This window comes from Coccinella septempunctata, chromosome 6 (genome assembly GCF_907165205.1).
Source record: "Coccinella septempunctata chromosome 6, icCocSept1.1, whole genome shotgun sequence".
Classification (NCBI taxonomy): Eukaryota; Metazoa; Arthropoda; class Insecta; order Coleoptera; family Coccinellidae; genus Coccinella; species Coccinella septempunctata.
In genome coordinates this window covers 9,969,423-9,984,750 of record NC_058194.1, presented here as the reverse complement: position 1 = coordinate 9,984,750, position 15,328 = coordinate 9,969,423, and the positions used below count along the sequence as shown (strand labels likewise).

The following is a 15,328-nucleotide window of genomic DNA, read 5'->3' as shown; positions in this document are numbered from 1 at the left end:
GGAATTCGGGTTATTTCATAGACTTATTCAAATTGGTTTCCAAATATGATCCTACATTACATGAACACATGAGACGTATTAATGAAAAACAACTTGCAAACCATTATCTAATCCTGAGCAACGAAGTTTGAAATGAATTGAACACATCGATGTCAAAGACAGTTATAGTCCATTCAAGAATGATTGACATCCCAGTAGGTCTTGAAAGTGCAAGCGCAGCTTAATATTTGATCACAAAAGATTTCTAAAAATTTCTGTACTTTCAGTCACAGAACTGGAATATATCAATGTAAACTAGAAAAGTATATGAAAATGAAAAATATTCAAACTTGCAGCATATTTATCAGCATTCAAAATTGACACAACCATGTTTCCAATTCGTACGATTAAATTGAGAACATAAACAACTGTACAAAATTCAAATAACCTTCGGTAGGTGCATAGATTCACATAATAAGTCTATAGATCAATGTTTATTCACAATACCTGAATTCGGCAACACAAAATCTGAACTTATGGGCTATTACCCGAGATGTCAATCATTCTTGAATGGACTATACCTATGACGTGATAAGTAGGGTAAAGCAAGAAATATATAACTTTTTATTGCTCCACTGTAACACTAGAACCCCGGCTAGCTCAAATCTTTCAGTTCTAACGTATAATAATAAAAAAAAGAAAACCAATCAATATCTTTTTGTTCTTCTCTACTTGGCAGGGTTCAACAACAAAATAATGCTGGTTATATATATGTTACGGCTAAAGATAGGTGTCAGCATAAACTTAAGATTAGCCGGTTAAACTTAGGTTTATATTCGAGGACCGGCTAAAGTTCGATAAATATTCATCTGCGTCAGGAAATTCCATCTTTAGCCGGCTAATGTGCACATTATCCAAAACGGAACGGCTGAAAATGTAATCGATGGACACGTGGAGGGATGATGTCTTTTGAATAGTCGGATAGGAGAAGACGAACGTACGCGGCCACGTTTTTGTTTCGATTTTTAGAATTTAAATATGCAAAATAGCATCGAATGCTATTGTACTGAAGTTTTGTTACATAACGCCCATTGGTTTTCAACATTTGTTTAGGAGATTAATGCTCTTCAAATCGAGCCTTTCTAAAATCAATTCACATACACAATAGGACAATAGGAACGTGGATAGTCAATTGTCCTGTGAAAAACCAGAAAGTGGCCTTACAAGGAAATGAAATATTAGACATAAGATATAGAATATTTTTTCTGTGAACAAAAGTATATTTTTACTACCATTCAATAATTGGGTTTATGGAAAAACAATTCCGAAATTGAAACGATCATTTCTAATGTTTCTTTTCAACCTTAATACTTTCGCTAGAATGAACAAAACAAAGTAAATGAACAGGAAAATAGTTGAGAACACGTTTTCTATCTGATTTTGTTAAAAATTTCCTGAAGGATTCATGTGCAGTCATCGTAAATCTTGTCAGCCAAATAATCCAGTTAGCTACAATCAAGGTTATCAAGAGTCATTCGGGGTAACTGAGCGCAGTGGGTAAGTGTGCGCAGTGCGTATATCTCGACTATGCAATGTATGAAAGAGGGGTTCATTTGGGTGAAGCAAGTTCGCAGAATCGCCAAATTAGTTTTTCATAGGAGTGCGCCGTGCCACGTTTCTTTAACTTTTTATTTGCAATCAATCAAATTCACTAGTTTTCTTATTAATTTTTATCTCTGCAAATTCTGCCAGGTCCAAGTTCCGAGTCCCACGGTGTTAAACAATATTTTATTCGATCATGGGCATATTAATCTAAATATATAATAAAAAATTTTAGGTTCTCTTAGCTGCTCAACTCTATAAGAACGTTAATTCAAATTTTGGCTTACTGGGGCGGGTAAGTGTGCGCATAGATTCATTATATGGGCATTAGTTCAGTGAGGAATAAATTATGACATTGTTGATTTTCTTGCTTAAGACTCGATCAATATTGTCCTATTTGTTCAGAAAAATATGAAGAGCCACCAACAGGGGAATGTATCAAGTGTTGTGTTGACCAAGAATTGTGGCACGAACAATAATGCAGTGCTTGTAAAAAGGCGCTTCTGTATTGACAATAAACAGCATTTCTCTAATATGTTAACATTTTGATGACATTATTTTGTAAATTGTTTTGATTGTGTGGTTCACTAAGCACTGCGTTCACTTACCCCGTGAGGGTGCGCACACTTACCCGCAATACGGGGCATGTGAACGCACTCCGACTTTCTCTATTAAATTCTTTTTTGCGGAAAGAAAACGTTTTGTTTATTTGTTTTTTGACGTTTTTTCATAGATTAGAAAATTGTCTATCTTATAAATATGTTTCAATTTTCCTAGCTTCAACATTTGAAACAGGGTATGGCTTGAAAGGCAAAAGTGCGCACAGTTGCCCCTGTTGAAGATTAAATTTCGTTACATTATTTATTGTTTTGAATGTTCGAATCAAGTAATTTTTGAGTAGTTGACAGTAGAAATAAATATTGATTGAAACAAGTTGTCAGTCAAAACGAGTAATAAATAAAAGATTTTTACACAAAGGGTGTTTTTGTATAAACCCAAACATTAGTGGTCCTTCGGCATAAAAGTAACTAAAATATGGAGCAGTACGGTGTAGTTACAAGAAGTAAAAGCAAATCTTTACAAGCTCTTCATACCCAACCTTGTTGTGTGGAGGGGAAAGGAGATGGAATAGTATTGGAATCCAGGGTCGCGCAGAATACTACAGAAAACAGGTCTGAAGTAATATCCAGAGCGATGGTTCCACCTCTTTCATCGACCAGTGTTGTGAGGAATATTTCGGAGCAGAAATCAGGAATATCAAGCCGATCAACAAAGAGGAAGCAGCACAAGGTAGCAGCTTCAACTGGTAAGTCCCACTCTAAACACTCTAAATGTACATCACGTAGAGAGCTTGAGAGTCAAATAGAGGCCAATAATGAATTGTTACAACTGGCAATAGAAGAACAAGAAATCGCTAGAAGGAAGATAGATTTAAAAAAGAAATTAATAGAAAGCAGATTAGCCTTACAGCAACTTCATCTCGAGGAAAGGAGTGTTGATGAATCGAATGATTTGAGTACAATTGATTTGAATGTTCTACAAAAATCTATTGGTGGAAATGCAAAGGTAGAGCAATGGTTAGATGATAATACTTCTGTAAAATCTAAATCTGTGAGTTCTGTCCATTCTGTAGCAGTTTTCAATAGGAATTCTCATTCGGAAAAAAAAAGTGATCCTCAGGGAAACGAAGTAAATAGGGATGCTGATACTCTCAAAATATTCTTAGCTCGACAATGTGTTGATAAGGATTTACCTATGTTTTCGGGAGATATAAAAGAATGGATTAATTTTTATATGCAGTTTCGTAACACCACTGATTTATTAGGTTTTAATGATTCCGAGAATATTTGTCGTTTAAGGAGATGTTTGGTTGGTGAAGCTAGACGTTCCGTAGAGGGATTACTAGTATCTTGCACGGGTACTGAAGAAATAATGCGTATTCTGCAAAATAGATTCGGCAGACCTGAATTAATCGTGAAGGTATTAATCCAAGAGGTTAAATCTTTGCCATTCATAAAAACCCACGATTTCAATGCATTGGCATTATTCTCAGACAAACTTCAAAATTTGGTGTCAACTTTGAAGAATCTCAATATGAAAAATTATCTGACGTGTCCACAGCTTTTGGAAGATCTTTTGTGTAAACTGCCATATGCTATGCAAGTATCTTGGGGAAAGAGATTAGTAAGTAAGCAATCTACAAATTGTTTAGAAAATTTTCAAAGTTGGATTTTTAGTGAAGCAGAAGCAGTTAATTTTGTACGAACGTTGACTCCTTACAAATCATCGAATTCTTCTAATTATGTAAACAAAAATAAAATTAATTCAACTTCAGTTACTTCAATGGCCAAAAATAGGAAACTATGTAGATTATGTAATGGTGAACATAGTTTGGAAAACTGTCAGAAATTCAAAGATTTATCTCCAGAAGACCGGTGGAAATTTGTTAAATCTAAGGAATTATGTTTTTCATGTATTAAGTCTGCTCACAGAATAAATAAATGTTCGAAGAAGAAACAATGTGGTATCAATACTTGTCAGAAATTTCATCATGCTTTACTGCATAATCAAAAACTTCATCAGGAGCATGATCAAGAGCAAGAATATTCTGATACTCACAATGCATTGGAGAATCGGCTCGTTGCTCACACTTCACGTTCAAGTAATGAGATTTTGCTAAGGGTAACACCTGTTACAATTAAAAATGGTAATAAGTCTGCTAGGATATATGCACTTTTTGATGAAGCATCTACTATAACACTTATAGATGAATCTCTTGTAGACCGTTTAGATCTCAGAGGTGAGAATACTGTTTTAGGAATAAGATGGACAGATAGGAAATCGAAAAAAGAAATCTTAAGTAAAAAGCTTTCGTTTGATATTATAGGTGCAGATGAGAATGTACATAAATTGAATGATGTTTACACTCTTCCTGACATGGATCTTCCTGTTCAATCTGTGAATGCAAAGAAATTAAGAGAAAAGTGGAAACATCTTAGGAACATTGATTTTGCTGATTATTTAAACGTAAAACCTCAACTCCTCATAGGTCAAGATAACTGGGATCTGATTGTTACTAGAGAAATAATAGAAGGTCCGAAAAATTCTCCGGCTCTGTCCAGAACTAAACTGGGTTGGATTCTACATGGAAACCTGAGAGAATTTAGGGGTAGAGTAGATAAAGCGATTTTACATATCAGACATCAAAATTTGGATCCTTTGGATGAACTCCACAATTTGGTAAAAGATTTTTTCACGACTGAATCTCTAGGTGTAAAAGTATCAAAAAATGAAATTTTGTGTAAAGAAGACGAAGCAGCACGAAATTTAATCGAAAAAATTTCCCATAGAAGTGGTGAAAGGTGGGAAACAGGCCTTATTTGGAAAACAACAGAAGTGTATTTTCCTAATTCGAAGCCACTTGCAATTCAACGTTTAGGCTATATTAATGAACGTATGTCAAAAAATAAGAGTTTTTCTGATGCATACGAGAATAAAATAAAGGAATATCTTGATAAAGGTTATGCGAGAAAATTGGAATTGGATGAAATTGAAGGAAAAACACAGAGGGTTTGGTACTTACCTCATTTCGGAGTTGTTAATGAAAACAAACCAGGAAAATTGAGATTTGTTTTAGATGCTGCTGCTAAAGTTGATGGCACAAGTTTGAATGATCTCCTTCTGAGAGGTCCTGATTTATATAACTCTCTGGTTGAAATATTGATGAAATTTAGAGAAAGAAAATTTGCCTTTTGTGCGGATATAAAAGAAATGTTTCACCAGATAAAAATAAGGAGAGAGGATCAATCAGCTCAAAGGTTTTTGTGGTATGACAAAATCAACAATACAATAGCAGAGTATGCAATGGAGGCAATGATCTTCGGAGCAGTATGCTCACCATTTGCTGCTCAGTACATCAAAAACAGAAATGCTTCTGAATTCCAAGATGAATATCCACGAGCAGCTAATGCTATCAAATATCTTCATTACATGGACGACTATTTAGATAGTGTAGATACCGTAGAAGAAGGAATTCAGCTGATACATACCTACCTTGACAAAACGCACGAAATGGTTCGAACAGAATCAAAATTTGAAAGAAGGTGATTTAATAGTTTTGATGGATAGTAAGTTACCAAGAAACAATTGGCCTAAAGGAGTAGTGTACAAGACGTACCCAGGAAAGGATGGTAAAGTTAGAGTTGTAGACATTAAATTACAAAGTGGTATTTATCGTAGACCAGTATCCAAGCTATGTAAGGTAGAGTGTTTAGAGATGGGTGAAGAAATAGGTTCTTCACGAGGAGGAGAAAATGTTGAAGATTAAATTTCGTTACATTATTTATTGTTTTGAATGTTCGAATCAAGTAATTTTTGAGTAGTTGACAGTAGAAATAAATATTGATTGAAACAAGTTGTCAGTCAAAACGAGTAATAAATAAAAGATTTTTACACAAAGGGTGTTTTTGTATAAACCCAAACAGCCCCGAATGACTCTACTACTATAAATACTTATGATGATATTTATTTGACCTTCGGTATTTTGCAAATTATGAATAATAACAAGATGACAGATACCATTAACTCTACAGTTTTCCTTCACACTCAAAATACCAAAATAGTATGTTCGTCTCAAATTTTGTCATCAGGCATTTAGATTTTTAAATTCGCTAATAATAATGCGTTGAGACACAATAGAAACCAATATAAGTTCATTCTCAATTTCTCAACTACTTAACAGCTTTTATGCTATTAATATGTGAAATTCATACAAAAGATGCATTGCATTAATAGTTAGATTAAATTACTATTTTTTTACATATTTTTAATTGTCTAAAATTTGCACCCCTCAAGCCTTTCCAATATTTTCCTTCTTTTCAATTAGCTTCTACATTTTTAGCCGATGAGCTGTGCTTACACTTAAGTTTAGCCGGCTAAAGATAGGAGAAACTAACATTAGCCAATACCCGAAGCTAAACCTAAGTTTAGCCGGCTAATCTTAAGTTTATGTTCGCACCTATCTTTAGCCGTAACAGATATATTACTTTCCTACTCAAGGCAAAACCACCATTTTAGTAAAATTTGCATATTTGATAGAATTCTATGAATCCATTGACCAGAAAATTGTCCACTAACAATAAATCTCCATCTTTATGATACGAATTGAAACTTTCCATTCATATAAGTTTAAAGTTATTTGGATATATGAAGTGAGGATCAATAGTGATGGGCTATTCAATAGACATAATGAACACTATTGGTCAAACCAAAATGAAAATATTTGTAGACAAATGAACAGGCAAGGACGGTTTGAATTTGATGTATGGCTTGCAATTGTAAACGAGATTTCTGGGACCTAAAATATATGAAGAAAATATAGATAGGCGGGCTTATATGAATATTTCAGAGAATTTTTTTGAGGAGTATATTGAAAATATTCAGTGAATCAAGGTTGCTTTCTTATCAGCAGGATGGCGCACATGCCCATAATTCGCTACGAACTAAAATCAAATTGAATAGTTTATTCGATAATCAGTGGATGGGAACGCATGGTCCTATTGCCTGGTCAGCAAGATCACTACACCTCAATCCTTTAGATTTCTTCAGGTGGGTATATGTTGAAATTAAAATTTTGAAGACTCCAGTCATTAATAGGGCTGATTTGGAGCATAGATTCAGAAACGCCATCAGAAACATTTCCCCAGTTATGCTCTTGAATTCAGTGAATTCTGTTAGAAAAAGAAGTAGAATTTGTTTACAGAATAATGGAACTCAATTTGAGAAGTTGAGTTATATTGAAATTTATCATAGAAATTCTGTTCGATATTTAGTTAGTTATTTTGGGAGGTTTCAAGATTCAGCAACTGATGAGCACTTTAAACACTTGTTAAGAGTATTTAAATATTTAAAATCCACAATGCATATAAAATTAAGTTTTTGTTATTCAAATGATTGTAAGCTAGTAGGTTTTTCTGATGCCGATTGGACAAATGACTATGACAGAAAGTCAATAAGTGTGTGTATTAAACTTTCGATAATCTAAGTTCTTGGTGTTCGAAAAAACAGTCAAGCACCGAATCAGAATTTTTAGCTGTATGTGTAGCATCATGTGAGATATTGAACATCAAAATTTTTTTAGATAACTTGTCTATTGAACTAGAACAACCATTCTTTATCATGAAAGATAACCAGAGTATTGTAAAGCTTTCGAGAAAATTTGAAAATAATAAGGGAGGTAAACATATAGATGTAAAACTACATTTTGTTGTAGATTTAATTACTATGAAAATTATAGATGTTGACTACATTTCCACAGATAATCAAATTGCAGATGTTTTCACAAAATCGTTGTGTTTCATTAAATTCAAGAGGTTCAGAAGTATGTTAGGACTTGAATAATAGTTTGTCAATGTCAGGTTTAAGGGGAGGTGTTAATAATATTATATTTTAGAATGAACCTGCCACTGAGACCATCACAAATAATTCTAAGTTTATTTTATGTTGTGAAAAGTACAAAAATCTTTTGGATTTAATCAGTATTGAGTATTAAATCCACATATTTCAAATGGGTTTAATACTCAATGGTATTACTAACAAAAAGTTTATACATATGTATTTTCTCAATCTGACAATTTAAGCTTGACGAAAATATTTAGGAGGGCTCCAAAGGTGCAAAAAAAAAGTCACGTGTACATACTCGGGCGAGCTGGCTTTTTTCTTAATTTGAAGCTAATGAATAACGGAAAAAAATATAATCTGACAGAAATTGGCCACAAAGGTCACAAAAATTAGAGATTTTTTGAATTATCTCCTCTCCTGGGCTTCAAATTGTTTTCGCATAACATTTTCTACAAATTTTGTCCGAATCTATTTTTCTACGTATGAACATTTTTGAGATATTTGGAGATGAATGTACATTAGTCTGGGTTTTTACCTTGGCCTTTCCTGTGCGGCTAAGCTTCCTCGCTCTTATCTCCCACTAGTAGCTCGAAAACGGTATGTAAAATCGCTTCATACAAAAGTTGTATGGAATTTTATTATCTACAACTTCAACTTCATAATGAGTACAGAAAAGATTAGGGGTACAGGAAGGGAGATATTTTAAGAAAATGCTTTTTTATCATCTTCTAACTGTCGGATTAAGGAAGCCCCTCCCCTGATGTTTGTCAGATTAACACTTCTGCAACACCGAGATTAACCATCTGTATTGAAATCTGGCACTCCCGAGTATGTTCAGGGTGGGCTAAATTCGTTGTCTACTGAGGGGATCTGGAGAACTATAGCAGCTAGAAGAAAACGGATGACACATTTTCGAGCTCTCATTTCATGACTAATCCAAATCTGAAAACCGAATTGGCCTATCATTTTTAGATTTCGAGTTATAAACAAAAATTGAGATTTTGATGATTCCGAAAAGTTCTCATAACTATTTTGTCTTTGAAGTTTCAGACCTGAAACTTAAACATTTTTAGACACTTTCATACGTAGAATCTACTGACGAGATTTTTTTTTCAATTCAAAAATAACAAATTCAATAAAAGTTTGCATTTAAAAAAATGAAGGTTCACCTAATGATTCGAAATGAAAAAATATTTTGAGCTCATCAGTGGATTTTACGTAGAAAAGTGCATGTAAAAATGCATATAACAAAGGGGAGGATGTGGAGTTGTCCTGTGTTGATCTTAGTAAGGCTTTCGATAGCGTCCCTCACGATATTCTGCTAAATAAACTACAATACTATGGGGTGAGAGGCAAGGCCTACGAAATATTCTGTTCATATGTGGATAAACGTTTCCAAAGAGTCAGATGGAATAACTCATTGTCAGGAGATCAAGAAGTCCTCTCGGGTGTACCACAAGGTTCCATACTGGGACCCATCCTTTTCATCCTATACGCAAATGATCTCCATTGTAACATCAGAGCTGACAGGATAATGAGCTATGCTGATGACACTGCATTTTTGAATATAGGTAGAGGTACGAAGGCTCATCAAACCGAGGGATCCCTAGCTGACGCAAGAGCGTGGTTTTCTGCGAATGGAATTAAGATCAACTCAGACAAAACCCAAAACTTTGTTTTCACCAGCAGGGGACAATCCGATCAATGCCTCACATACTTGGGTGTAACGATTCATTCCTCCCTCAGCTGGAATATACAGGGGTCAGCATAAGTCAGGCAACCAATTTGCATCAGGCAAATTTGCATTAAAATAAATAAATGCAGCGTCAAAATATATTTTTTAAAAAATAATACAAAAGGTATTCGAAAAAGGGTTACTGTAAGTGTACTCCCGCACACATAACGCGTAGTGCGGCGGAGCTCCATCCTGCATGAAATGGCGGATGTCGAAATTTCGAGAGCGTTGCCTGACTTATGCCGACCCCTGTATATATTGATGAACTATGTGGAAGTTTGTCGACTGCCATATACCTTATAAAAAGAATGAGACGAATTGGAAATACGGAAACAGATAAGCTGATTTATTATTCCGCCTTTCATAGCCGAATGCTCTATGGCATCATTATATGGGGACAAAGTAGTGGCATTGAAAGAGTACTCCTCAAACAGAAGAGAGCAATAAGAGCGATCTATGGCATGAGACAAACAGAGAGCTGCAGGCTTATCTTTGCAAGGGAGAGAATACTCACAGTCACCTCATCCTTCATACTTTCTTGTGTGAAGTACGTACACCAAGAGAAGGAGAAGTTTGAACTAATTCCAGCTTCCATAACTATAACACTCGTTACAAAGAAAACTTTGCACTTCCATGTCTTCGCTTGAAGAAGCTACAGCAGGGTACAAATCTTACATGTCTCAAATTGTACAATAAACTTCCTCAAAATGTGAGGAATTTGAGTAAGAACAAATTCAGTGGAGAAGTTAAGGCACTTTTATTGGAGAAGACGATATACACGCTGGATGAATTTTTAAATTGTTAGTCGGTATTTGTCATGTGATTGTGATATATTATTATGTATTATTAGCATATTTTAGTTTGACAAGCCGTGTATGTTTTGACGGTAACTTTTTATAGTGTATACCTTGATTGTACTACTATAAATAAATTATTAAATTATTAAATTAATATGAATTATCAGAGACCCGTAGGGCTTATACAGTATCTTAATCTGACACGCTCGAGTATGTACACCTGACGATTTTTCTTTACATCTTTGAAAACCTGCAGATGCTTTTTCCACCGCTGAAAGTGCATATATCACCTTTTTTCTTTCTACCATCTAATCTTTAAAATGCGCTAGGTCTCCACGACGCTCGCGTAAATCCCGATTTAGCATCGTCCGATCCCCAACTATAAGGATCGTGACTGGATAAAATTATGTGAGTAAATGTAAATCAATCCAAAAATGGATTCAGATTGTTTGAATTTCAAAACGTTTGAATATAAAATAACATATTTCATTCGGGGTAGAAGTGACTCTTCGTGGCTCGGTTTCAATTACCAGCCTCCTTGCGTTCGTCGGGTAAATTCAAGCTCGCCGTGAAAAGTGACACTTCTCCTCCTTATGAAATAACATACTACAGTGGAACCTCCATAAAACAAATGGGGAGGGAACAAGTGAAAATTCGTTATATCAAATAATTTGTAAAACTGAGGTTTGTTATATTGAGGTGAGATTGGTCTAAAATTTGTTATATCGAGGTTTTACACACCTCAACATTACGTACTCATCTTGTTTTAGCGAACAACTTTTCTACGACTGATAAAGAACATCGTTTACGTTTCTCAGCCATTGCAACTAGACAAGCCAGTACTGTTTACCTTACTTGCCATCAAACAACTTTGACTGTTTCACGAAAAAAACGTGTCGAAGCCTGTCGCGACTGAATTACATACTATGGGATTGAGAGTCATATTGGTGGGAACGTATACAGAGGTTTTGAGTTGACAAAATTCGTTAATTAGAGGTATTTAAACTTTTCTTTGATAGTTGAAACTTCGTTATAAAGAGGTCGTTATAAAGAGGTTGTTCTTGAAAATTTTTCGTTATGTTAAGGTATATTTTACATTGACTCTTATGGGCAATTCAAGGGGAACAGGAAATAATTCGTTGAATCGGGGAAATTGTTATATTGAGGTTCGTTATACTGAGGTTGCACTGTATTTCGGTTTCATTCAGAAAATTTTTGTGCTTTTTTCAAGTTCCAATGCTGGGAATAGATCAGAGGCAAATTAGAATTTACTATGAAGCCTTTATCAGATTGAAGATGGGAGAGCAGAATCGAGGCAGTGAAAGCCGTTTTTGGCACTTTAATAATATATTAGAAAGCATTGAAAGATAAAAGCTTAAAAAACGGAACATTCAGACACCCTCAGTGACTGTGATTCATTAGTGAATGAAATGCTCAGTTTTGAGGGTATCATATGACTACATGTTTAGTATGAGATATTGAGTCGTATGCATAAAGAAAAGCATTTGCTTTTACTATAATACTATCTTTGTCAGTTGCTTATAAAGTGTATAGTTTCCTTTCAATAAACTGAAGTGAAAGCATTCACTACTTCTTTATGCATATGGCCCATTATCATAAGCAAATTAAGGCAATCTAAACAAATCCATTTGAATATCGCTCTTCAATATTTGCGTTCACTCTCTAACTGAATCAAAGAATATCGACGAGTCCCCCAAAAGCAGATTTTTTTAACACCACGATTGATTCTATAATAAGCAATATACAGGGTGACTGGTGATGTAAGGGACAACGGCTAAGTGGAGATAGAGGAACTAAAACTGATTGAGAATTTGGGTTTCAAATGTCCCATAAGGTTATTCGTTTCGTAGATATAGGGTGATTTATGAAAAAATGCTTAATCTATAAACTCCCATATCTCCGTTAATATGGTAAATTTTTTGCTGATAGTATTTCACAATCTTGTTTATAGGAAATCACCATCAGCACAAGAAAAAATTGCAGGCCCGTATTCAAAAATTTCAATTTACTTGTCAGGTGAGGAATATCACACGGTATATGAGATAAAATGAATTCAAATACAATGGCGGCTCTGCCATGAGAGCACATGAGCACGTGAACCCCCAAACAAAGTAACGTAAAATCAAATTTCCTCTCTTAACTAACCAATAAATTACCGTTCTCAAGTTACAATATTATTTCGTACCTATAGTATCTATTTATGAATAATACGAACATGAACCATCGACGAAGACTTAGCAGTGCTTTTCTCTACTCTTGCCGTCCACATACGTCGGTCGCACGTGCGAACGAGTAGGAGGGGTTTACGACGAATTGCTAGACAATTTTTATGAGCGGGCGGAGGGGGATGTACGCAGTTTTAACTGAAGCAGGAGCACAACTTCGCTGTGCACAAACGGTGAAATCTATGGAGATCACGTTCGGACTATTTATCCCTCGACACGCGACGTAATTCATTAGGTGAAGTAGAAATTATACGTTCATTGTTTGCATTATGAATGCAACAAAATTTGCTGTGGAATTTTTAAAACAAAATTTTAATTCATTGAGTTATGAAGAAAAACTCCACATTAAAAAAAATGGTAGACGAAAATCTGAACGGCATTACTTTTTTGCGCAGACAAATTTGAACAGTATGAAAACCGTTTTCCAATGCAGCATTTAGATACAACAGTGGACGCATATCCATTTTTTGATAAAATTAGGTTGAAAACCGAATTAGAGATTATTTACAGAAGACCTGATTTCAGGAATCTTAGCGGTGCTCTCAATTTGTTGAAACTTATCATTAAAAATAACCTATAACTGATATATTCTGCCACATTTTCCCTTCTCCAAATACTTGTGGCAATTCCGATGACGACAGCTGAAGTAGAAAGAAGTTTTTCAACATTGAAGAGAATTAAGACCTTTTCAAGAAGTTCGATGAATGAAGAAAGACTTACGGCACTAGCGATGCTATCTATAGAAAAAAAAATTATTGAAAATTTTAACGATGTGGTTATAGATAAGTTCGCTGCAAAGAAGGAAAGAAGAATGGATTTCATTTTCAAACACTGTACAGAATGGTGAACAATTATGTAAATTCGTGAACCTTTCTCATTCAATAAAATCATTGGATTTTTTAATTTTATGAACCCCTGCCTCTTAGGCCCACGAGCCGCCACTGTTCAAATAGAAATTTGAGAAGACCGAGAAAAACTGATGATCTGTTTTTGTTGATGGCACAAATTTTCTGTTGTTATTATGATATGTTAAAATCAGAATAGTACAGTATTTTTATATTCACATCATGAAAAATAATAAATTAGATGTGCACCGGCTGTCACAAATCGGTCAAATTTGCGTCGATGAAGACGTCTTAATTTCCACTTATCTGTACTGGCGAACAGAACCTCGGTTATCTTCCAATTCAGGTTGTTTTATACGTTGCAAAATCGTTTTTTAGAACTGAAAACGGAATAAAAACAGTGCGGATTGTTTACAGTTCCGATCGATGTCGGAATTGGAAACTGAAAATATTCCTCTCAAAAATTAACGCAAAATAAAATTATTTAGAAATGAAACAAAAAGATTATTCTAAAATGAGGGTGCATTTTTGCCAAAAACATACATCCTCATTACACCTTGAATTATTTATTTCATCTCGGGTCAAATGAGCTTCATCTGTGAAGATTGAATTGGAAACATACCAGGTGGATTATCGTTCCACATTTTTCAGTTCGGTAGAATGAACAGAAGTTCTGGGAGTAATTAAAGTAAATCAAACTTATCTGCCGACTAGTTTCGATTTTATTCTAAAATCATCCTCAGAGCTCTACAATGAAAGATACATTTTAAAATATAGCATACACAACAAAAGAAAAAGGGGGACATTACTGAACGGTGTGAATATAATTTTTAACTATAATAAATAAAAACAAGAATTTCAAATGATGATGAGATCACAGCTTTTATAAAGTTGTTAAATATCTAGTTTGAAAGCAAGAAAATGGTCAAAACTCTTTTTGCGTTGATGGAAGATATTTCTTATTGTGTTTATATTCACCAGAGGATTTGAAAGAATTTCGGAAATTTACTTACAGTTTTAAATGGTCTGAGTCATGTAATCAAAAAATTAAAACAAATACACCTCACAAAATATCGAGAGTGAAACGTGAGTGAATGTAACATTGGCGCAGCTAAACCGATATTTGGTTGGTAATAAGCTGAAACTCAATGTTCGTAAAACTAAAGCTAAGATCTTTACTACCAGAAGAAAACTGGAATGTATAGATTCAAATATCCTGTCTCTTCAGTTGAATAATGAAGAAATCCAGTTTGTATCTTCATTGAAATATCTAGGCTTTCAATTGGACAACCTGTTGACCTGCTGAACACTTTTTGTACATTAAGAAAAAAATATCTAAAAAACTATATTTTTTCGCAAGGATCAGTGAGTGCTTGTCAATGCAGTCGAAAATTACCGTGTACAACTCAATTGTTCAGCCTCATTTCGATTATTGCCCATCAGTGTTGTTCCTATTTAATAAAACTCAGAAAAATGAACTGCAGAAATTGCAGAACAGGGGAATGCGGATCATACTGAAGTGTGGCAGGCTTACAGCTGTCACATGCATGTTGGAGTCGTTGCAATGGATAAATGTCGAGTAGAGATTATACTACATGACAATGTTGTTTGTTTTTAAGATTCTGCATGGCACTTCATCACCTTACCTGGAAAAATTCATCACCTATGGAAGGGAAGTGCATGGTTATCCAACAAGAAACAATTGTAATATATACATTAGGAAAA

General features: G+C 34.5%; 2 protein-coding genes across 2 annotated transcripts in view; one reads left to right on the top strand and one right to left on the bottom strand.

The window, feature by feature from the left end:
• Positions 1-15,328, bottom strand: part of LOC123315828 (8-oxo-dGDP phosphatase NUDT18) — a 60,554-nt gene that overhangs the window by 23,802 nt on the left and 21,424 nt on the right. The window lies entirely within an intron of this gene.
• LOC123315827 lies at positions 2,422-3,920 on the top strand. The gene is made up of 2 exons (XM_044901702.1): positions 2,422-3,765; positions 3,819-3,920. The coding sequence occupies exons 1-2, from the start codon at positions 2,617-2,619 to the stop codon at positions 3,819-3,821; spliced, it is 1,152 nt and encodes a 383-aa protein (XP_044757637.1). The 5' UTR covers positions 2,422-2,616; the 3' UTR covers positions 3,822-3,920.